The sequence below is a fragment of the Bombina bombina genome, chromosome 4 (assembly GCF_027579735.1).
Source record: "Bombina bombina isolate aBomBom1 chromosome 4, aBomBom1.pri, whole genome shotgun sequence".
Lineage (NCBI taxonomy): Eukaryota > Metazoa > Chordata > Amphibia > Anura > Bombinatoridae > Bombina > Bombina bombina.
In genome coordinates this window covers 447,683,228-447,708,215 of record NC_069502.1, presented here as the reverse complement: position 1 = coordinate 447,708,215, position 24,988 = coordinate 447,683,228, and the positions used below count along the sequence as shown (strand labels likewise).

The 24,988-nt window shown below is 43.5% G+C and overlaps 1 protein-coding gene across 1 annotated transcript in view; it reads left to right on the top strand.

Moving 5' to 3' along the window:
• DIS3L2 (DIS3 like 3'-5' exoribonuclease 2) overlaps positions 1 to 24,988 on the top strand; it is a 1,626,200-nt gene that overhangs the window by 126,344 nt on the left and 1,474,868 nt on the right. The window contains exon 5 of the mRNA XM_053711913.1: positions 24,189 to 24,319. Within this exon, the coding sequence (XP_053567888.1) occupies positions 24,189 to 24,319 (131 nt within the window). The remainder of the gene's footprint in view (positions 1 to 24,188; positions 24,320 to 24,988) is intronic.

The window sequence follows — 24,988 nt, the reverse complement described above, 5'->3', positions numbered from 1 at the left end:
GATACCAGGGACTGTAAAGGGGTTAAAGCTTAAAACGGCTCCGGTTCCGTTATTTTAAGGGTTAAAGCTTCCAAAATTGGTGTGCAATATTTTCAAGGCTTTAAGACACTGTGGTGAAAGTTTGGTGAATTTTGAACAATTCCTTCATGTTTTTTCGCAATTGCAGTAATAAAGTGTGTTCAGTTTAAAATTTAAAGTGACAGTAACGGTTTTATTTCAAAACGTTTTTTGTACTTTCTTATCAAGTTTATGCCTGTTTAACATGTCTGAACTACCAGATAGACTGTGTTCTGAATGTGGGGAAGCCAGAATTCCTATTCATTTAAATAAATGTGATTTATGTGATAATGACAATGATGCCCAAGATGATTCCTCAAGTGAGGGGAGTAAGCATGGTACTGCATCATTCCCTCCTTCGTCTACACGAGTCTTGCCCACTCAGGAGGCCCCTAGTACATCTAGCGCGCCAATACTCCTTACTATGCAACAATTAACGGCTGTAATGGATAATTCTGTCAAAAACATTTTAGCCAAAATGAACCCTTGTCAGCGTAAGCGTGGATGCTCTGTTTTAGTTACTGAAGAGCATGACGACGCTGATATTAATATCTCTGAAGGGCCCCTAACCCAATCTGAGGGGGCCAGGGAGGTTTTGTCTGAGGGAGAAATTACTGATTTAGGGAACATTTCTCAGCAGGCTGAATCTGATGTGATTACTTTTAAATTTAAATTGGAACATCTCCGCATTTTGCTTAAGGAGGTATTATCCACTCTGGATGATTGTGAAAATTTGGTCATCCCAGAGAAACTATGTAAAATGGACAAGTTCCTAGAGGTGCCGGGGCTCCCAGAAGCTTTTCCTATACCCAAGCGGGTGGCGGACATTGTTAATAAAGAATGGGAAAGGCCCGGTATTCCTTTCGTCCCTCCCCCCATATTTAAAAAATTGTTTCCTATGGTCGACCCCAGAAAGGACTTATGGCAGTCAGTCCCCAAGGTCGAGGGAGCGGTTTCTACTTTAAACAAACGCACCACTATTCCCATAGAGGATAGTTGTGCTTTCAAAGATCCTATGGATAAAAAATTAGAAGGTTTGCTTAAAAAGATGTTTGTTCAGCAGGGTTACCTTCTACAACCCATTTCATGCATTGTCCCTGTCACTACAGCCGCATATTTCTGGTTTGATGAACTGATTAAGGTGCTCGATAGTGACTCTCCTCCTTATGAGGAGATTATGGACAGAGTCAATGCTCTCAAATTGGCTAATTCTTTCACTCTAGACGCCTCTTTGCAATTGGCTAAGTTAGCGGCTAAGAATTCTGGGTTTGCTATTGTGGCGCGCAGAGCGCTTTGGTTGAAATCTTGGTCGGCTGATGCGTCTTCCAAGAACAAGCTACTAAACATTCCTTTCAAGGGGAAAACGCTGTTTGGTCCTGACTTGAAAGAGATTATCTCTGATATCACTGGGGGTAAGGGCCATGCCCTTCCTCAGGATCGGCCTTTCAAGGCAAAAAATAGACCTAATTTTCGTCCCTTTCGTAAAAACGGACCAGCCCAAGGTGCTACGTCCTCTAAGCAAGAGGGTAATACTTCTCAGGCCAAGCCAGCTTGGAGACCAATGCAAGGCTGGAACAAGGGAAAGCAGGCCAAGAAACCTGCCACTGCTACCAAGACAGCATGAAATATCGGCCCCCGATCCGGGACCGGATCTGGTGGGGGGCAGACTCTCTCTCTTCGCTCAGGCTTGGGCAAGAGATGTTCTGGATCCTTGGGTGCTAGAAATAGTCTCCCAGGGTTATCTTCTGGAATTCAAGGGACTTCCCCCAAGGGGGAGGTTCCACAGGTCTCAGTTGTCTTCAGACCACATAAAAAGACAGGTGTTCTTACATTGTGTAGAAGACCTGTTAAAAATGGGAGTGATTCATCCTGTTCCATTGAGAGAACAAGGGATGGGGTTCTACTCCAATCTGTTCATAGTTCCCAAAAAAGAGGGAACGTTCAGACCAATCCTAGATCTCAAGATCTTAAACAAATTTCTCAAGGTCCCATCGTTCAAGATGGAAACCATTCGAACTATCCTTCCTTCCATCCAGGAAGGTCAATTCATGACCACGGTGGATTTAAAGGATGCGTATCTACATATTCCTATCCACAAGGAACATCATCGGTTCCTAAGGTTTGCATTCCTGGACAAACATTACCAGTTCGTGGCGCTTCCTTTCGGATTAGCCACTGCTCCAAGGATTTTCACAAAGGTACTAGGGTCCCTTCTAGCTGTGCTAAGACCAAGGGGCATTGCAGTAGTACCTTACCTGGACGACATTCTGATTCAAGCGTCGTCCCTCCCTCGAGCAAAGGCTCACACGGACATCGTCCTGGCCTTTCTCAGATCGCACGGCTGGAAAGTGAACGTGGAAAAGAGTTCTCTATCCCCGTCAACAAGGGTTCCCTTCTTGGGAACAATTATAGACTCCTCAGAAATGAGGATTTTTCTAACAGAGGCCAGAAAGACAAAACTTCTGGACTGTTGTCGAATACTTCATTCCGTTCCTCTTCCTTCCGTAGCTCAGTGCATGGAAGTGATCGGGTTGATGGTAGCGGCAATGGACATAGTTCCTTTTGCGCGCATTCATCTAAGACCATTACAACTGTGCATGCTCAGTCAGTGGAATGGGGACTATACAGACTTGTCTCCAAAGATACAAGTAAATCAGAGGACCAGAGACTCACTCCGTTGGTGGCTGTCCCTGGACAACCTGTCACGAGGGATGACATTCCGCAGACCAGAGTGGGTCATTGTCACGACCGACGCCAGTCTGATGGGCTGGGGCGCGGTCTGGGGATCCCTGAAAACTCAGGGTCTTTGGTCTCGGGAAGAATCTCTTCTACCGATAAATATTCTGGAACTGAGAGCGATATTCAACGCTCTCAAGGCTTGGCCTCAGCTAGCGAGGACCAAGTTCATACGGTTTCAATCAGACAACATGACGACTGTTGCGTACATCAACCATCAGGGGGGAACAAGGAGTTCCCTAGCGATGGAAGAAGTGACCAAGATTATTCTATGGGCGGAGTCTCACTCCTGCCACCTGTCTGCTATCCACATCCCGGGAGTGGAAAATTGGGAAGCGGATTTTCTGAGTCGTCAGACATTGCATCCGGGGGAGTGGGAACTCCATCCGGAAATCTTTGCCCAAGTCACTCAACTATGGGGCATTCCAGACATGGATCTGATGGCCTCTCGTCAGAACTTCAAAGTTCCTTGCTACGGGTCCAGATCCAGGGATCCCAAGGCGGCTCTAGTGGATGCACTAGTAGCACCTTGGACCTTCAAACTAGCTTATGTGTTCCCGCCGTTTCCTCTCATCCCCAGGCTGGTAGCCAGGATCAATCAGGAGAGGGCGTCGGTGATCTTGATAGCTCCTGCGTGGCCACGCAGGACTTGGTATGCAGATCTGGTGAATATGTCATCGGCTCCACCTTGGAAGCTACCTTTGAGACGAGACCTTCTTGTTCAGGGTCCGTTCGAACATCCGAATCTGGTTTCACTCCAGCTGACTGCTTGGAGATTGAACGCTTGATTTTATCGAAGCGAGGTTTCTCAGATTCTGTTATCAATACTCTTGTTCAGGCCAGAAAGCCTGTAACTAGAAAGATTTACCACAAAATTTGGAAAAAATATATCTGTTGGTGTGAATCTAAAGGATTCCCTTGGGACAAGGTTAAGATTCCTAGGATTCTATCCTTCCTTCAAGAAGGATTGGAAAAAGGATTATCGGCAAGTTCCCTGAAGGGACAGATTTCTGCCTTGTCGGTGTTACTTCACAAAAAACTGGCAGCTGTGCCAGATGTTCAAGCCTTTGTTCAGGCTCTGGTTAGAATCAAGCCTGTTTACAAACCTTTGACTCCTCCTTGGAGTCTCAATTTAGTTCTTTCAGTTCTTCAGGGGGTTCCGTTTGAACCCTTACATTCCGTTGATATTAAGTTATTATCTTGGAAAGTTTTGTTTTTAGTTGCAATCTCTTCTGCTAGAAGAGTTTCAGAATTATCTGCTCTGCAGTGTTCTCCTCCTTATCTGGTGTTCCATGCAGATAAGGTGGTTTTACGTACTAAACCTGGTTTTCTTCCAAAAGTTGTTTCTAACAAAAACATTAACCAGGAGATTATCGTACCTTCTCTGTGTCCGAAACCAGTTTCAAAGAAGGAACGCTTGTTGCACAATCTGGATGTTGTTCGCGCTCTAAAATTCTATTTAGATGCTACAAAGGATTTTAGACAAACATCTTCCTTGTTTGTTGTTTATTCAGGTAAAAGGAGAGGTCAAAAAGCAACTTCTACCTCTCTCTCTTTTTGGATTAAAAGCATCATCAGATTGGCTTACGAGACTGCCGGACGGCAGCCTCCCGAAAGAATCACAGCTCATTCCACTAGGGCTGTGGCTTCCACATGGGCCTTCAAGAACGAGGCTTCTGTTGATCAGATATGTAGGGCAGCGACTTGGTCTTCACTGCACACTTTTACCAAATTTTACAAGTTTGATACTTTTGCTTCTTCTGAGGCTATTTTTGGGAGAAAGGTTTTGCAAGCCGTGGTGCCTTCCATTTAGGTGACCTGATTTGCTCCCTCCCTTCATCCGTGTCCTAAAGCTTTGGTATTGGTTCCCACAAGTAAGGATGACGCCGTGGACCGGACACACCTATGTTGGAGAAAACAGAATTTATGTTTACCTGATAAATTTCTTTCTCCAACGGTGTGTCCGGTCCACGGCCCGCCCTGGTTTTTTAATCAGGTCTGATAATTTATTTTCTTTAACTACAGTCACCACGGTACCATATGGTTTCTCCTATGCTATTATTCCTCCTTAACGTCGGTCGAATGACTGGGGTAGGCGGAGCCTAGGAGGGATCATGTGACCAGCTTTGCTGGGCTCTTTGCCATTTCCTGTTGGGGAAGAGAATATCCCACAAGTAAGGATGACGCCGTGGACCGGACACACCGTTGGAGAAAGAAATTTATCAGGTAAACATAAATTCTGTTTTTGTGATGTCTTTCAAATTTAGTTTTTAGAACTTGATCAATGCTTTTTATGAGTTCAGCAACTTAATATTCATTTAAAAATTGGCTCACAAAGGGACAGTAAAATAAAAATTACACCTCCATGAGTCAGAGAATGTCATTTCTCCAACATAGGTGTGTCCGGTCCACGGCGTCATCCTTACTTGTGGGATATTCTCCTCCCCAACAGGAAATGGCAAAGAGCCCAGCAAAGCTGGTCACATGATCCCTCCTAGGCTCCGCCTACCCCAGTCATTCTCTTTGCCGTTGTACAGGCAACATCTCCACGGAGATGGCTTAGAGTTTTTTAGTGTTTAACTGTAGTTTTTATTATTCAATCAAGAGTTTGTTATTTTGAAATAGTGCTGGTATGTACTATTTACTCAGAAACAGAAAAGAGATGAAGATTTCTGTTTGTATGAGGAAAATGATTTTAGCAACCGTAACTAAAATCCATGGCTGTTCCACACAGGACTGTTGAGAGCAATTAACTTCAGTTGGGGGAACAGTATGCAGTCTCTTGCTGCTTGAGGTATGACACATTCTAACAAGACGATGTAATGCTGGAAGCTGTCATTTTCCCTATGGGATCCGGTAAGCCATGTTTATTACGATCGTAAATAAGGGCTTCACAAGGGCTTATTAAGACTGTAGACTTTTTCTGGGCTAAATCGATTCATTATTAACACATATTTAGCCTTGAGGAATCATTTTATCTGGGTATTTTGATATAATAATATCGGCAGGCACTGTATTTGACACCTTATACCTTAGGGGCTTTCCCAAAGCATAAGCAGAGCCTCATTTTCGCGCCGGTGTGGCGCACTTGTTTTTGAGAGGCATGGCATGCAGTCGCATGTGAGAGGAGCTCTGACACTTAGAAAAGACTTTCTGAAGGCGTCATTTGGTATCGTATTCCCCTTTGGGCTTGGTTGGGTCTCAGCAAAGCAGATACCAGGGACTGTAATGGGGTTAAAGTTTAAAACGGCTCCGGTTCCGTTATTTTCAGGGTTAAAGCTTCCAAATTTGGTGTGCAATACTTTTAAGGCTTTAAGACACTGTGGTGAAAATTTGGTGAATTTTGCACAATTCCTTCATGTTTTTTCGCAATTGCAGTAATAAAGTGTGTTCAGTTTAAAATTTAAAGTGACAGTAACGGTTTTATTTTAAAACGTTTTTTGTACTTTGTTATCAAGTTTATGCCTGTTTAACATGTCTGAACTACCAGATAGACTGTGTTCTGAATGTGGGGAAGCCAGAATTCCTATTCATTTAAATAAATGTGATTTATGTGATAATGACAATGATGCCCAAGATGATTCCTCAAGTGAGGGGAGTAAGCATGGTACTGCATCATTCCCTCCTTCGTCTACACGAGTCTTGCCCACTCAGGAGGCCCCTAGTACATCTAGCGCGCCAATACTCCTTACTATGCAACAATTAACGGCTGTAATGGATAATTCTGTCAAAAACATTTTAGCCCAAATGAACACTTGTCAGCGTAAGCGCGGCTGCTCTGTTTTAGATACTGAAGAGCATGGCAACGCTGATACTAATATCTCTGAAGGGCCCCTAACCCAGTCTGATGGGGCCAGGGAAGTTTTGTCTGAGGGAGAAATTACTGATTCAGGGAACATTTCTCAACAGGCTGAACCTGATGTGATTGCATTTAAATTTAAGTTGGAACATCTCCGCATTCTGCTTAAGGAGGTATTATCCACTCTGGATGATTGTGACAAGTTGGTCATCCCAGAGAAACTATGTAAAATGGACAAGTTCCTAGAGGTGCCGGGGCTCCCAGAAGCTTTTCCTATACCCAAGCGGGTGGCGGACATTGTTAATAAAGAATGGGAAAGGCCCGGTATTCCTTTCGTCCCTCCCCCCATATTTAAAAAATTGTTTCCTTTGGTCGACCCTAGAAAGGACTTATGGCAGACAGTCCCCAAGGTCGAGGGGGCGGTTTCCACTTTAAACAAACGCACCACTATACCCATAGAGGATAGTTGTGCTTTCAAAGATCCTATGGATAAAAAATTAGAAGGTTTGCTTAAAAAGATGTTTGTTCAGCAGGGTTACCTTCTACAACCAATTGCATGCATTGTCCCTGTCGCTACAGCCGCATGTTTCTGGTTCGATGAGCTGATAAAGGCGGTCGATAGTGATTCTCCTCCTTATGAGGAGATTATGGACAGAATCAATGCTCTCAAATTGGCTAATTCTTTCACCCTAGACGCCACTTTGCAATTGGCTAGGTTAGCGGCTAAGAATTCTGGGTTTGCTATTGTGGCGCGCAGAGCGCTTTGGTTGAAATCTTGGTCGGCTGATGCGTCTTCCAAGAACAAGCTACTTAACATTCCTTTCAAGGGGAAAACGCTGTTTGGCCCTGACTTGAAAGAGATTATCTCTGATATCACTGGGGGTAAGGGCCACGCCCTTCCTCAGGATCGGCCTTTCAAGGCAAAAAATAAACCTAATTTTCGTCCCTTTCGTAGAAACGGACCAGCCCGAGGTGCTACGTCCTCTAAGCAAGAGGGTAATACTTCTCAAGCCAGGCCAGCTTGGAGACCAATGCAAGGCTGGAACAAGGGAAAGCAGGCCAAGAAACCTGCCACTGCTACCAAGACTGCATGAAATGTTGGCCCCCGATCCGGGACCGGATCTGGTGGGGGGCAGACTCTCTCTCTTCGCTCAGGCTTGGGCAAGAGATGTTCTGGATCCTTGGGCGCTAGAAATAGTCTCCCAAGGTTATCTTCTGGAATTCAAGGGACTTCCCCCAAGGGGGAGGTTCCACAGGTCTCAGTTGTCTTTAGACCACATAAAAAGACAGGCATTCTTACATTGTGTAGAAGACCTGTTAAAAATGGGAGTGATTCATCCTGTTCCATTAAGAGAACAAGGGATGGGGTTCTACTCCAATCTGTTCATAGTTCCCAAAAAAGAGGGAACGTTCAGACCAATCTTAGATCTCAAGATCTTAAACAAGTTTCTCAAGGTTCCATCGTTCAAGATGGAAACCATTCGAACTATTCTTCCTTCCATCCAGGAAGGTCAATTCATGACCACGGTGGATTTAAAGGATGCGTATCTACATATTCCTATCCACAAGGAACATCATCGGTTCCTAAGGTTCGCATTCCTGGACAAGCATTACCAGTTCGTGGCGCTTCCTTTCGGATTAGCCACTGCTCCAAGGATTTTTACGAAGGTACTAGGGTCCCTTCTAGCTGTGCTAAGACCAAGGGGCATTGCTGTAGTACCTTACTTGGACGACATTCTGATTCAAGCGTCGTCCCTTCCTCAAGCAAAGGATCACACGGACATCGTCCTGGCCTTTCTCAGATCTCACGGATGGAAAGTGAACGTGGAAAAGAGTTCTCTATCTCCGTCAACAAGGGTTCCCTTCTTGGGAACAATAATAGACTCCTTAGAAATGAGGATATTTCTGACAGAGGCCAGAAAAACAAAGCTTCTAGACTCTTGTCGGATACTTCATTCCGTTCCTCTTCCTTCCATAGCTCAGTGCATGGAAGTGATCGGGTTGATGGTAGCGGCAATGGACATAGTTCCTTTTGCGCGCATTCATCTAAGACCATTACAACTGTGCATGCTCAGTCAGTGGAATGGGGATTATACAGACTTGTCTCCGAAGATACAAGTAAATCAGAGGACCAGAGACTCACTCCGTTGGTGGCTGTCCCTGGACAACCTGTCACAAGGGATGACATTCCGCAGACCAGAGTGGGTCATTGTCACGACCGACGCCAGTCTGATGGGCTGGGGCGCGGTCTGGGGAGCCCTGAAAGCTCAGGGTCTTTGGTCTCGGGAAGAATCTCTTCTACCGATAAATATTCTGGAACTGAGAGCGATATTCAATACTCTCAAGGCTTGGCCTCAGCTAGCGAGGGCCAAGTTCATACGGTTTCAATCAGACAACATGACAACTGTTGCGTACATCAACCATCAGGGGGGAACAAGGAGTTCTCTAGCGATGGAAGAAGTGACCAAAATCATTCTATGGGCGGAGTCTCACTCCTGCCACCTGTCCGCTATCCACATCCCAGGAGTGGAAAATTGGGAAGCGGATTTTCTGAGTCGTCAGACATTGCATCCGGGGGAGTGGGAACTCCATCCGGAAATCTTTGCCCAAGTCACTCAGCTGTGGGGCATTCCAGACATGGATCTGATGGCCTCTCGTCAGAACTTCAAAGTTCCTTGCTACGGGTCCAGATCCAGGGATCCCAAGGCGGCTCTAGTGGATGCACTAGTAGCACCTTGGACCTTCAAACTAGCTTATGTGTTCCCGCCGTTTCCTCTCATCCCCAGGCTGGTAGCCAGGATCAATCAGGAGAGGGCGTCGGTGATCTTGATAGCTCCTGCGTGGCCACGCAGGACTTGGTATGCAGATCTGGTGAATATGTCATCGGCTCCACCTTGGAAGCTACCTTTGAGACGAGACCTTCTTGTTCAGGGTCCGTTCGAACATCCGAACCTGGTTTCACTCCAACTGACTGCTTGGAGATTGAACGCTTGATCTTCTCGAAGCGAGGGTTCTCAGATTCTGTTATCGATACTCTTGTTCAGGCCAGAAAGCCTGTAACTAGAAAAATTTACCACAAAATTTGGAAAAAATATATCTGTTGGTGTGAATCTAAAGGATTCCCTTGGGACAAGGTTAAGATTCCTAAGATTCTATCCTTCCTTCAAGAGGGATTGGAAAAAGGATTATCTGCAAGTTCCCTGAAGGGACAGATTTCTGCCTTGTCTGTGTTACTTCACAAAAAGCTGGCAGCTGTGCCAGATGTTCAAGCCTTTGTTCAGGCTCTGGTTAGAATTAAGCCTGTTTACAAACCTTTGACTCCTCCTTGGAGTCTCAATTTAGTTCTTTCAGTTCTTCAGGGGGTTCCGTTTGAACCCTTACATTCCGTTGATATTAAGTTATTATCTTGGAAAGTTTTGTTTTTAGTTGCAATCTCTTCTGCTAGAAGAGTTTCAGAATTATCTGCTCTGCAGTGTTCTCCTCCTTATCTGGTGTTCCATGCAGATAAGGTGGTTTTACGTACTAAACCTGGTTTTCTTCCAAAAGTTGTTTCTAACAAAAACATTAACCAGGAGATTATCGTACCTTCTCTGTGTCCGAAACCAGTTTCAAAGAAGGAACGTTTGTTGCACAATTTGGATGTTGTTCGCGCTCTAAAATTCTATTTAGATGCTACAAAGGATTTTAGACAAACATCTTCCTTGTTTGTTGTTTATTCTGGTAAAAGGAGAGGTCAAAAAGCAACTTCTACCTCTCTCTCTTTTTGGATTAAAAGCATCATCAGATTGGCTTACGAGACTGCCGGACGGCAGCCTCCCGAAAGAATCACAGCTCATTCCACTAGGGCTGTGGCTTCCACATGGGCCTTCAAGAACGAGGCTTCTGTTGATCAGATATGTAGGGCAGCGACTTGGTCTTCACTGCACACTTTTACCAAATTTTACAAGTTTGATACTTTTGCTTCTTCTGAGGCTATTTTTGGGAGAAAGGTTTTGCAAGCCGTGGTGCCTTCCATTTAGGTGACCTGATTTGCTCCCTCCCTTCATCCGTGTCCTAAAGCTTTGGTATTGGTTCCCACAAGTAAGGATGACGCCGTGGACCGGACACACCTATGTTGGAGAAAACAGAATTTATGTTTACCTGATAAATTACTTTCTCCAACGGTGTGTCCGGTCCACGGCCCGCCCTGGTTTTTTTTTTTAATCAGGTCTGATAATTTATTTTCTTTAACTACAGTCACCACGGTATCATATGGTTTCTCCTATGCAAATATTCCTCCTTAACGTCGGTCGAATGACTGGGGTAGGCGGAGCCTAGGAGGGATCATGTGACCAGCTTTGCTGGGCTCTTTGCCATTTCCTGTTGGGGAGGAGAATATCCCACAAGTAAGGATGACGCCGTGGACCGGACACACCGTTGGAGAAAGTAATTTATCAGGTAAACATAAATTCTGTTTTTAAACAACTTTCCAGTTTTTTTCGTCAGATGGTGAGAGTCCACAAGGCACCTCATGTAGCACTTTTTAAATGTTTACTTTCTCCAACATTGGTGTGTCCGGTCCACGGCGTCATCCTTACTTGTGGGATATTCTCTTCCCCAACAGGAAATGGCAAAGAGTCCCAGCAAAGCTGGTCACATGATCCCTCCTAGGCTCCGCCCACCCCAGTCATTCTCTTTGCCGTTGCACAGGCAACATCTCCACGGAGATGGTTAAGAGTTTTTTGGTGTTTAAATGTAGTTTTTATTCTTCTATCAAGTGTTTGTTATTTTAAAATAGTGCTGGTATGTACTATTTACTCTGAAACAGAAAAGGATGAAGATTTCTGTTTGTAAGAGGAAGATGATTTTAGCAGACAGTAACTAAAATCGATTGCTGTTTCCACACAGGACTGTTGAGATGAAGTAACTTCAGTTGGGGGAAACAGTTAGCAGTCTTTTCTGCTTAAGGTATGACTAGCCATATTTCTAACAAGACCATGTAATGCTGGAAGGCTGTCATTTCCCCTCATGGGGACCGGTAAGCCATTTTCTTAGTTAAACATAAAAGAATAAAGGGCTTCAAAAAGGGCTTAAAAACTGGTAGACATTTTTCTGGGCTAAAACAATTGCTTTACTAGGCATATTATGCAGATTCTAACTAATTATTGGTATTATAATCTTGGGGAACGTTTAGAAAAACGGCAGGCACTGTGTTGGACACCTTTTTCAGATGGGGGCCTTTCTAGTTATAGACAGAGCCTCATTCTGGGACTGTATAGGGGTTAAATGTAAAAACGGCTCCGGTTCCGTTAATTTAAGGGTTAAAGCTCTGAAATTTGGTGTGCAATACTTTTAATGCTTTAAGACACTGTGGTGAAATTTTGGTGAATTTTGAACAATTCCTTCATACTTTTTCACATATTCAGTAATAAAGTGTTTTCAGTTTGAAATTTAAAGTGACAGTAACGGTTTTATTTTAAAACGTTTTTTGTGCTTTGTTGACAAGTTTAAGCCTGTTTAACATGTCTGTACCATCAGATAAGCTATGTTCTATATGTATGAAAGCCAATGTGTCTCCCCATTTAAATTTATGTGATAATTGTGCCATAGTGTCCAAACAAAGTAAGGACAGTAATGCAACAGATAATGATATTGCCCAAGATGATTCCTCAAATGAGGGGAGTAAACATGATACTACATCATCCCCTACTGTGTCTACACCAGTTATGCCCACACAGGAGGCCCCTAGTACATCTAGTGCGCCAATACTTATTACCATGCAACAATTAACGGCTGTAATGGATAACTCCATAGCAAATCTTTCTCCAACATAGGTGTGTCCGGTCCACGGCGTCATCCTTACTTGTGGGATATTCTCTTCCCCAACAGGAAATGGCAAAGAGCCCAGCAAAGCTGGTCACATGATCCCTCCTAGGCTCCGCCTACCCCAGTCATTCTCTTTGCCGTTGTACAGGCAACATCTCCACGGAGATGGCTTAGAGTTTTTTAGTGTTTAACTGTAGTTTTTTATTATTCAATCAAGAGTTTGTTATTTTGAAATAGTGCTGGTATGTACTATTTACTCAGAAACAGAAAAGAGATGAAGATTTCTGTTTGTATGAGGAAAATGATTTTAGCAACCGTCACTAAAATCCATGGCTGTTCCACACAGGACTGTTGAGAGCAATTAACTTCAGTTGGGGGAACAGTGAGCAGTCTCTTGCTGCTTGAGGTATGACACATTCTAACAAGACGATGTAATGCTGGAAGCTGTCATTTTCCCTATGGGATCCGGTAAGCCATGTTTATTAAGATCGTAAATAAGGGCTTCACAAGGGCTTATTAAGACTGTAGACTTTTTCTGGGCTAAATCGATTCATTATTAACACATATTTAGCCTTGAGGAATCATTTATTCTGGGTATTTTGATATAATAATATCGGCAGGCACTGTTTTAGACACCTTATTCTTTAGGGGCTTTCCCAAATCATAGACAGAGCCTCATTTTCGCGCCGGTGTTGCGCACTTGTTTTTGAGAGGCATGACATGCAGTCGCATGTGAGAGGAGCTCTGATACTTAGAAAAGACTTTCTGAAGGCGTCATTTGGTATCGTATTCCCCTTTGGGCTTGGTTGGGTCTCAGCAAAGCAGATACCAGGGACTCTAAAGGGGTTAAAGTTAAAAACGGCTCCGGTTCCGTTATTTTAAGGGTTAAAGCTTCCAAATTTGGTGTGCAATACTTTTAAGGCTTTAAGACACTGTGGTGAAAATTTGGTGAATTTTGAACAATTCCTTCATGTTTTTTCGCAATTGCAGTAATAAAGTGTGTTCAGTTTAAAATTTAAAGTGACAGTAACGGTTTTATTTTAAAACGTTTTTTGTACTTTGTTATCAAGTTTATGCCTGTTTAACATGTCTGAACTACCAGATAGACTGTGTTCTGAATGTGGGGAAGCCAGAATTCCCATTCATTTAATTAAATGTGATTTATGTGACAATGACAATGATGCCCAAGATGATTCCTCAAGTGAGGGGAGTAAGCATGGTACTGCATCATTCCCTCCTTCGTCTACACGAGTCTTGCCCACTCAGGAGGCCCCTAGTACATCTAGCGCGCCAATACTCCTTACTATGCAACAATTAACGGCTGTAATGGATAATTCTGTCAAAAACATTTTAGCCAAAATGAACACTTATCAGCGTAAGCGCGACTGCTCTGTTTTAGATACTGAAGAGCATGACGACGCTGATAATAATGGTTCTGAAGGGCCCCTAACCCAGTCTGATGGGGCCAGGGAGGTTTTGTCTGAGGGAGAAATTACTGATTCAGGGAACATTTCTCAACAAGCTGAACCTGATGTGATTACGTTTAAATTTAAGTTGGAACATCTCCGCATTCTGCTTAAGGAGGTATTATCCACTCTGGATGATTGTGACAAGTTGGTCATCCCAGAGAAACTATGTAAAATGGACAAGTTCCTAGAGGTCCCGGGGCTCCCAGAAGCTTTTCCTATACCCAAGCGGGTGGCGGACATTGTTAATAAAGAATGGGAAAGGCCCGGTATTCCTTTCGTCCCTCCCCCCATATTTAAAAAATTGTTTCCTATGGTCGACCCCAGAAAGGACTTATGGCAGACAGTCCCCAAGGTCGAGGGAGCGGTTTCCACTTTAAACAAACGCACCACTATACCCATAGAGGATAGTTGTGCTTTCAAAGATCCTATGGATAAAAAATTAGAAGGTTTACTTAAAAAGATGTTTGTTCAGCAGGGTTACCTTCTACAACCAATTTCATGCATTGTCCCTGTAGCTACAGCCGCATGTTTCTGGTTCGATGAGCTGATAAAGGCGGTCGATAGTGATTATCCTCCTTATGAGGAGATTATGGACAGAATCAATGCTCTCAAATTGGCTAATTCTTTCACCCTAGACGCCACTTTGCAATTGGCTAGGTTAGCGGCTAAGAATTCTGGGTTTGCTATTGTGGCGCGCAGAGCGCTTTGGTTGAAATCTTGGTCAGCTGATGCGTCTTCCAAGAACAAGCTACTTAACATTCCTTTCAAGGGGAAAACGCTGTTTGGCCCTGACTTGAAAGAGATTATCTCTGATATCACTGGGGGTAAGGGCCACGCCCTTCCTCAGGATCGGCCTTTCAAGGCAAAAAATAAACCTAATTTTCGTCCCTTTCGTAGAAATGGACCAGCCCAAAGTGCTACGTCCTCTAAGCAAGAGGGTAATACTTCTCAAGCCAAGCCAGCTTGGAGACCAATGCAAGGCTGGAACAAGGGAAAGCAGGCCAAGAAACCTGCCACTGCTACCAAGACAGCATGAAATGTTGGCCCCCGATCCGGGACCGGATCTGGTGGGGGGCAGACTCTCTCTCTTCGCTCAGGCTTGGGCAAGAGATGTTCTGGATCCTTGGGCGCTAGAAATAGTCTCCCAAGGTTATCTTCTGGAATTCAAGGGGCTTCCCCCAAGGGGGAGGTTCCACAGGTCTCAGTTGTCTTTAGACCACATAATAAGACAGGCATTCTTACATTGTGTAGAAGACCTGTTAAAAATGGGAGTGATTCATCCTGTTCCATTAAGAGAACAAGGGATGGGGTTCTACTCCAATCTGTTCATAGTTCCCAAAAAAGAGGGAACGTTCAGACCAATCTTAGATCTCAAGATCTTAAACAAGTTTCTCAAGGTTCCATCGTTCAAGATGGAAACCATTCGAACTATTCTTCCTTCCATCCAGGAAGGTCAATTCATGACCACAGTGGATTTAAAGGATGCGTATCTACATATTCCTATCCACAAGGAACATCATCGGTTCCTAAGGTTCGCATTCCTGGACAAGCATTACCAGTTCGTGGCGCTTCCTTTCGGATTAGCCACTGCTCCAAGGATTTTCACAAAGGTACTAGGGTCCCTTCTAGCTGTGCTAAGACCAAGGGGCATTGCTGTAGTACCTTACTTGGACGACATTCTGATTCAAGCGTCGTCCCTTCCTCAAGCAAAGGCTCACACGGACATTGTCCTGGCCTTTCTCAGATCTCACGGATGGAAAGTGAACGTGGAAAAGAGTTCTCTATCTCCGTCAACAAGGGTTCCCTTCTTGGGAACAATAATAGACTCCTTAGAAATGAGGATTTTTCTGACAGAGGCCAGAAAAACAAAACTTCTAGACTCTTGTCGGATACTTCATTCCGTTCCTCTTCCTTCCATAGCGCAGTGCATGGAAGTGATCGGTTTGATGGTAGCGGCAATGGACATAGTTCCTTTTGCGCGCATTCATCTAAGACCATTACAACTGTGCATGCTCAGTCAGTGGAATGGGGACTATACAGACTTGTCTCCGAAGATACAAGTAAATCAGAGGACCAGAAACTCACTCCGTTGGTGGCTGTCCCTGGACAACCTGTCACAAGGGATGACATTCCGCAGACCGGAGTGGGTCATCGTCACGACCGACGCCAGTCTGATGGGCTGGGGCGCGGTCTGGGGATCCCTGAAAGCTCAGGGTCTTTGGTCTCGGGAAGAATCTCTTCTACCGATAAATATTCTGGAACTGAGAGCGATATTCAATGCTCTCAAGGCTTGGCCTCAGCTAGCGAGGGCCAAGTTCATACGGTTTCAATCAGACAACATGACAACTGTTGCGTACATCAACCATCAGGGGGGAACAAGGAGTTCCCTAGCGATGGAAGAAGTGACCAAAATCATTCTATGGGCGGAGTCTCACTCCTGCCACCTGTCTGCTATCCACATCCCAGGAGTGGAAAATTGGGAAGCGGATTTTCTGAGTCGTCAGACATTGCATCCGGGGGAGTGGGAACTCCATCCGGAAATCTTTGCCCAAGTCACTCAGCTGTGGGGCATTCCAGACATGGATCTGATGACCTCTCGTCAGAACTTCAAAGTTCCTTGCTACGGGTCCAGATCCAGGGATCCCAAGGCGGCTCTAGTGGATGCACTAGTAGCACCTTGGACCTTCAAACTAGCTTATGTGTTCCCGCCGTTTCCTCTCATCTCCAGGCTGGTAGCCAGGATCAATCAGGAGAGGGCGTCGGTGATCTTGATAGCTCCTGCGTGGCCACGCAGGACTTGGTATGCAGATCTGGTGAATATGTCATCGGCTCCACCTTGGAAGCTACCTTTGAGACGAGACCTTCTTGTTCAGGGTCCGTTCGAACATCCGAATCTGGTTTCACTCCAGCTGACTGCTTGGAGATTGAACGCTTGATCTTATCGAAGCGAGGGTTCTCAGATTCTGTTATCGATACTCTTGTTCAGGCCAGAAAGCCTGTAACTAGAAAGATTTACCACAAAATTTGGAAAAAATATATCTGTTGGTGTGAATCTAAAGGATTCCCTTGGGACAAGGTTAAGATTCTATCCTTCCTTCAAGAAGGATTGGAAAAAGGATTATCTGCTAGTTCCCTGAAGGGACAGATTTCTGCCTTGTCTGTGTTACTTCACAAAAAGCTGGCAGCTGTGCCAGATGTTCAAGCCTTTGTTCAGGCTCTGGTTAGAATTAAGCCTGTTTACAAACCTTTGACTCCTCCTTGGAGTCTCAACTTAGTTCTTTCAGTTCTTCAGGGGGTTCCGTTTGAACCCTTACATTCCGTTGATATTAAGTTATTATCTTGGAAAGTTTTGTTTTTAGTTGCAATTTCTTCTGCTAGAAGAGTTTCAGAATTATCTGCTCTGCAGTGTTCTCCTCCTTATCTGGTGTTCCATGCAGATAAGGTGGTTTTACGTACTAAACCTGGTTTTCTTCCAAAAGTTGTTTCTAACAAAAACATTAACCAGGAGATTATCGTACCTTCTCTGTGTCCGAAACCAGTTTCAAAGAAGGAACGTTTGTTGCACAATTTGGATGTTGTTCGCGCTCTAAAATTCTATTTAGATGCTACAAAGGATTTTAGACAAACATCTTCCTTGTTTGTTGTTTATTCCGGTAAAAGGAGAGGTCAAAAAGCAACTTCTACCTCTCTCTCTTTTTGGATTAAAAGCATCATCAGATTGGCTTACGAGACTGCCGGACGGCAGCCTCCCGAAAGAATCACGGCTCATTCCACTAGGGCTGTGGCTTCCACATGGGCCTTCAAGAACGAGGCTTCTGTTGATCAGATATGTAGGGCAGCGACTTGGTCTTCACTGCACACTTTTACCAAATTTTACAAGTTTGATACTTTTGCTTCTTCTGAGGCTATTTTTGGGAGAAAGGTTTTGCAAGCCGTGGTGCCTTCCATTTAGGTGACCTGATTTGCTCCCTCCCTTCATCCGTGTCCTAAAGCTTTGGTATTGGTTCCCACAAGTAAGGATGACGCCGTGGACCGGACACACCTATGTTGGAGAAAACAGAATTTATGTTTACCTGATAAATTACTTTCTCCAACGGTGTGTCCGGTCCACGGCCCGCCCTGGTTTTTTTGATCAGGTCTGATAATTTATTTTCTTTAACTACAGTCACCACGGTACCATATGGTTTCTCCTATGCAAATATTCCTCCTTAACGTCGGTCGAATGACTGGGGTAGGCGGAGCCTAGGAGGGATCATGTGACCAGCTTTGCTGGGCTCTTTGCCATTTCCTGTTGGGGAAGAGAATATCCCACAAGTAAGGATGACGCCGTGGACCGGACACACCGTTGGAGAAAGTAATTTATCAGGTAAACATAAATTCTGTTTTTATCCAAAATGCCTACTTATCAGAGAAAGCGCGATTGCTCTGTTTTAAACACTGAAGAGCAAGAGGACGCTGATGATAACTGTTCTGACATACCCTCACACCAATCTCAAGGGGCCATGAGGGAGGTTTTGTCTGATGGAGAAATTTCAGATTCAGGAAAAATTTCTCATCAAGCTGAACCTGATGTTGTGACATTTAAATTTAAATTAGAACATCTCCGCACACTGCTTAAGCAGGTGTTATCTACTCTGGATGATTGTGACAATTTGGTCATTCCAGAGAAATTATGTAAGATGGACAAGTTCCTAGAGGTTCCGGTGCCCCCCTACGCTTTTCCTATACCCAAGCGGGTGGCGGACATAGTAAATAAAGAGTGGGAAAGGCCCGGCATACCTTTTTGTTCCCCCCCTATATTTAAGAAATTATTTCCTATAGTCGACCCCAGAAAGGACTTATGGCAGACAGTCTCCAAGGTCGAGGGGGCGGTTTCTACTCTAAACAAACGCACTACTATTCCTATCGAAGATAGTTGTGCTTTCAAAGATCCTATGGATAAGAAATTAGAGGGTTTGCTTAAAAAGATTTTTGTACAGCAAGGTTACCTTCTACAACCAATTTCATGCATTGTTCCTGTCACTACGGCAGCGTGTTTCTGGTTCGAGGAACTAGAAAAATCGCTCAGTAAAGAATCTTCGTATGAGGAGGTTATGGACAGAGTTCAAGCACTTAAATTGGCTAACTCTTTTGTTTTAGATGCCGCTTTGCAATTAGCTAGATTAGCGGCGAAAAATTCAGGGTTTGCTGTCATGGCGCGCAGAGTGCTTTGGCTAAAGTCTTGGTCAGCGGATGTGTCTTCCAAGACAAAATTGCTTAACATTCCTTTCAAAGGTAAAACTCTATTTGGACCAGAATTGAAAGAGATTATTTCAGACATCACTGGGGGAAAGGGCCACGCCCTCCCACCTGATAGGTCTTTTAAGGCTAATAATAAGCCTAATTTTCATCCCTTTCGCAGAAACGGACCAGTCTCTAATTCTGTATCCTCTAAGCAAGAGGGTAATACTTCACAACCCAAACCAGCCTGGAAACCAATGCAAGGCTGGAACAAGGGTAAGCAGGCCAAGAAGCCTACCACTGCTACCAAAACAGCATGAAGGGATAGCCCCCGATCCGGGACCGGATCTAGTGGGGGGCAGACTTTCTCTCTTTGCTCAGGCTTGGGCAAAAGATGTTCAGGATCCTTGGGCGCTAGAAATAGTTTCTCAAGGTTATCTCCTGGAATTCAAGGAACTACCCCCAAGGGGAAGGTTCCACAGGTCTCAATTATCTTCAAACCAAATAAAGAGACAGGCATTCTTACATTGTGTAGAAGACCTGTTAAAGATGGGAGTGATACATCCAGTTCCAATAAGAGAACAAGGAATGGGATTTTATTCCAATCTGTTCATAGTTCCCAAAACAGAGGGAACATTCATACCAATTTTGGATCTAAAGATCCTAAACAAATTTCTCAGGGTACCATCGTTCAAAATGGAAACTATTCGAACGATCCTACCTACTATCCAGGAAAATCAATTTATGACTACCGTGGATTTAAAGGATGCGTACCTACATATTCCTATCCACAAGGAACATCATCAGTTCCTAAGGTTTGCTTTTCTGGACAAGCATTACCAGTTTGTGGCACTTCCATTTGGATTAGCCACTGCTCCAAGGATTTTCACAAAGGTACTAGGGTCCCTTCTAGCGGTTCTAAGACCAAGGGGCATTGCAGTAGTACCTTACTTGGACGACATCCTGATTCAAGCGTCGTCCCTGTCAAAAGCAAAGGCTCATACGGACATCGTCCTAGCCTTTCTCAGATCTCACGGATGGAAGGTGAACAAAGAAAAAAGTTCTCTGTCCCCATCAACAAGAGTTCCCTTCTTGGGAACAATAATAGATTCCTTAGAAGTTTTGATTTTCTGACCTCTGTCAGAAAAATCCTCATTTCTAAGCTCTTGTCAAGTACTTCATTCTGTTCCTCGTCCTTCCATAGCGCAGTGCATGGAAGTAATAGGTTTGATGGTTGCAACAATGGACATAGTTCCTTTTGCACGAATTCATCTAAGACCATTACAACTGTGCATGCTCAGACAGTGGAATGGGGATTATACAGACTTGTCTCCGACGATTCAAGTAGATCAAAAGACCAGAGATTCACTCCGTTGGTGGCTGACCCTGGACAATCTGTCACAGGGAATGAGCTTCCGCAGACCAGAGTGGGTCATTGTCACGACCGACGCCAGCCTAGTGGGCTGGGGCGCGGTCTGGGAATCCCTGAAAGCTCAGGGTCTATGGTCTCGGGAAGAGTCTCTTCTCCCGATAAACATTCTGGAACTGAGAGCGATATTCAATGCTCTCAGAGCTTGGCCTCAACTAGCAAAGGCCAAATTCATAAGGTTTCAGTCAGACAACATGACGACCGTTGCATATATCAATCATCAGGGGGGAACAAGGACTTCCCTGGCGATGAAAGAAGTGACCAAGATAATTCAGTGGGCGGAGGATCACTCCTGCCACTTGTCTGCGATCCACATCCCAGGAGTGGAAAATTGGGAAGCGGATTTTCTGAGTCGTCAGACATTCCATCCGGAGGAGTGGGAACTCCATCCGGAAATCTTTGCCCAAATAACTCATTTATGGGGCATTCCAGACATGGATCTGATGGCGTCTCGTCAGAACTTCAAGGTTCCTTGCTACGGGTCCAGATCCAGGGTTCCCAAGGCGACCCTAGTAGATGCACTAGTAGCACCTTGGACCTTCAACCTAGCTTATGTATTCCCACCGTTTCCTCTCATCCCCAGGCTGGTAGCCAGGATCAATCAGGAGAGGGCCTCGGTGATCTTGATAGCTCCTGCGTGGCCACGCAGGACTTGGTATGCAGACCTGGTGAATATGTCATCGGCTCCACCATGGAAGCTACCTTTGAGACAGGACCTTGTTGTTCAGGGTCCATTCGAACATCCGAATCTGTTTTCCCTCTAACTGATGGCTTGGAGATTGAACGCTTGATTTTATCAAAGCGTGGCTTTTCAGATTCTGTAATAGATACTCTGATTCAGGCTAGAAAGCCTGTAACTAGAAAAATTTACCATAAAATATGGAAAAAATATATCTGTTGGTGTGAATCTAAAGGATTCCCATGGAACAAGATAAAAATTCCTAAGATTCTATCCTTTCTACAAGAAGGTTTGGAGAAAGGATTATCTGCAAGTTCTTTGAAGGGACAGATCTCTGCTTTATCTGTTTTACTTCACAAAAGACTGGCAGCTGTGCCAGATGTTCAAGCATTTGTTCAGGCTCTGGTTAGGATCAAGCCTGTTTACAGACCTTTGACTCCTCCCTGGAGTCTAAATCTAGTTCTTTCAGTTCTTCAAGGGGTTCCGTTTGAACCCTTACATTCCGTAGATATTAAGTTATTATCTTGGAAAGTTTTGTTTTTGGTTGCAATTTCTTCTGCTAGAAGAGTTTCAGAGTTATCTGCTCTGCAGTGTTCTCCGCCCTATCTGGTGTTCCATGCAGATAAGGTGGTTTTGCGTACTAAGCCTGGTTTTCTTCCGAAAGTTGTTTCCAACAAAAATATTAACCAGGAGATAGTTGTACCTTCTTTGTGTCCGAATCCAGTTTCAAAGAAGGAACGTTTGTTACACAATTTGGACGTAGTCCGTGCTCTAAAATTCTATTTAGAGGCTACTAAAGATTTCAGACAAACATCTTCCTTGTTTGTTGTTTATTCTGGTATAAGGAGAGGTCAAAAAGCGACTTCTACCTCTCTTTCCTTTTGGCTTAAAAGCATTATCCGATTGGCTTATGAGACTGCCGGACGGCAGCCTCCTGAAAGAATCACAGCTCACTCCACTAGGGCTGTGGCTTCCACATGGGCCTTCAAGAACGAGGCTTCTGTTGACCAGATATGTAAGGCAGCGACTTGGTCTTCACTGCACACTTTTGCCAAATTTTACAAATTTGATACTTTTGCTTCTTCGGAAGCTATTTTTGGGAGAAAGGTTTTGCAAGCCGTGGTGCCTTCCATTTAGGTGACCTGATTTGCTCCCTCCCTTCATCCGTGTCCTAAAGCTTTGGTATTGGTTCCCACAAGTAAGGATGACGCCGTGGACCGGACACACCAATGTTGGAGAAAACAGAATTTATGCTTACCTGATAAATTACTTTCTCCAACGGTGTGTCCGGTCCACGGCCCGCCCTGGTTTTTTAATCAGGTCTGATGAATTATTTTCTCTAACTACAGTCACCACGGTATCATATGGTTTCTCCTATATATATTTCCTCCTGTCCGTCGGTCGAATGACGGGGGTGGGCGGAGCCTAGGAGGGATCATGTGACCAGCTTTGCTGGGACTCTTTGCCATTTCCTGTTGGGGAAGAGAATATCCCACAAGTAAGGATGACGCCGTGGACCGGACACACCGTTGGAGAAAGTAATTTATCAGGTAAGCATAAATTCTGTTTTCTCTTTAAATTTAGAGTGGTCAACTTTAACTCTCAGGAGTTACTGCAGATTTGTTCACAGCATTTTCCTCTCATCTGCATGAGAATTATGATATTTCCTTTGTGTTATTGGCTTTAGCGCTCACTGTTAGAGCGTGTTAAACATTTTAGTGCACCTTCCTGTGTTAAAGGGACACTGAACCCAATTTTTTTCTTTCATGATTCAGATAAAGCATGCAATTTTAATCAACTTTCTAATTATCAAATGTTCTTCATTCTCTTAATCTTTATTTGATAATCATGAATGTAAATCTTAGCAGCCAGCCCATTTTAGGTTCAGCACCATGGATAGCACTTTCTTATTGGAGGCTGACATTTACTTACCAATAAGCAAGCATAACCCAGGTTCTCAACTAAAAATGGGCCGTCTCCTATGCATCACATTCCTGCTTTTTAAATATAGATAGCAAGAGAACAAAGAAAAATTGATAATAGGAGTAAATTAGTAAGTTGCTTAAAATTGCAGGCTCTATCTGAATCATTAAAGAATTGTTTTGCGTTTAGTGTTTCTTTAATATACTTTTTTCTAGGTGCTCAGGGGTGTGTATGTGTATTTGGTATTCTATGGCAGAAGTGTTTGCAACAATGTCACTGCTATTAATAATGTTGGAAAATACTGCTGTCATAGAGTGCTAAAGACATGTACACTCTTGAGCTATTATGAGCCTACCTAGATTTACCTTCAGCAAAGGATATTAAGAGAACAAAGAAAATGTGATAAAAGAGGGTGCAATTTCAAACAACTTACTTATCAATTAACTTCTTTCTGAATAATGAAAGTGTTTTTTTTGTTTCCTTCAAATATTACTTTATTGTCCTTTTTTAATGTTTGCAAATTTAAAAAGTATAAAAAGTAATTCTGGTATTTTAGTTTTGTTCACTATGGGTGAATTAACCTATCTACAAAGCTTTGTAGTATTTGCTCATTTTGCGCTTGCAATATGATTGGTTGCAATATTAATATGGTACTAGATTTGTGAGATTTAGCCTTTATAAGTTTGTAGATGATTGGAGATACACAATGCAATAAATACTGTGTTGCTGTAGGATATCTCTTTGGCACGAATTAGATGAAATAGTGGGATAAATAGGTTAATTCCCTGTAAAATATCTTGAGTAGCCAGATTTTGGTTGCCCAATGTTTTAGAAAACTTGAGTGAGCTTTGATCAGACTTTCCATCTGATGTGCTGAGCAGTGGTAATTTAAAAAAACAACAAAAAACGTGTTAATAAAATATCACCACATTAGCTTATGAGCAATCATCACTGAAACTACATTAACTGAAGGAGCAGAGATAGATGAGGATAAGGGTTCTGCTCATTATGAGCTGCAGGTGGTATCAACAGAGTAAAATAAGGCTGTATAACTGATGCTTTACTTTATAGGCAACAACCGCTATGCTTCCTCCACTCCCAATGATAAAAAACGTGGAAAGGGAAGGAAAAGAAGTATTTTTGAGACTTACATGCTGAAAGAAGATGTAGCTGCTGAATTGAAGAGAGGTCAGCTCATTCAGGTAACTACACTATTAACTTGCTGTTGAAGTGGTTTCAAAAGGTATGAAACGGCATCATATTATATATTTTTTATTACCATTCTTTGTTGTAGTATTTCTTGGTATGCATCATACAACTCTTGACCTTTTTTCCTTTTTAATCCAATGAAATAAAGTTTTGACATTGCTAAAATAGTTGTTTTGAAGTAGGCTTATGCATTTGGCACTAAACGAGTGCTATTTTCGGAGACTGATTTCTTTGTGTGGAAGTGCAACACACTAAGATCTGGATTTGCACAGATCTTAGGGTGTGGCACTTACACAAGAATAAATTCAGCTCCGAAAATAGCGGAATGCAGATTGTGGCCTCCATTTTCAACATTTGTTTAGTGTTGAATGCACAAGCTTTGGTTTTTAAATCTTTTTGTTAAGGCTGTTGATTGTAAGCTAACTGGAAGTGCATTTCTGTGTACAACTGGTCCCTATTAATTAAGTGCTCACTGTCTTAATTATTATATTATTGATGGACAGTGGCACATCTCACAAGCATAAGAATAAAAAATGTTTTCTCAGTAACAAGACATCTACTTTTTAATGGTCATTGTAACATGTTAAAGTGATGCAAATAATATATAAAAAAATGCTTTATTCTGCCTTTTACTGAAAGGGACATGAAACCCAAATTTCTTT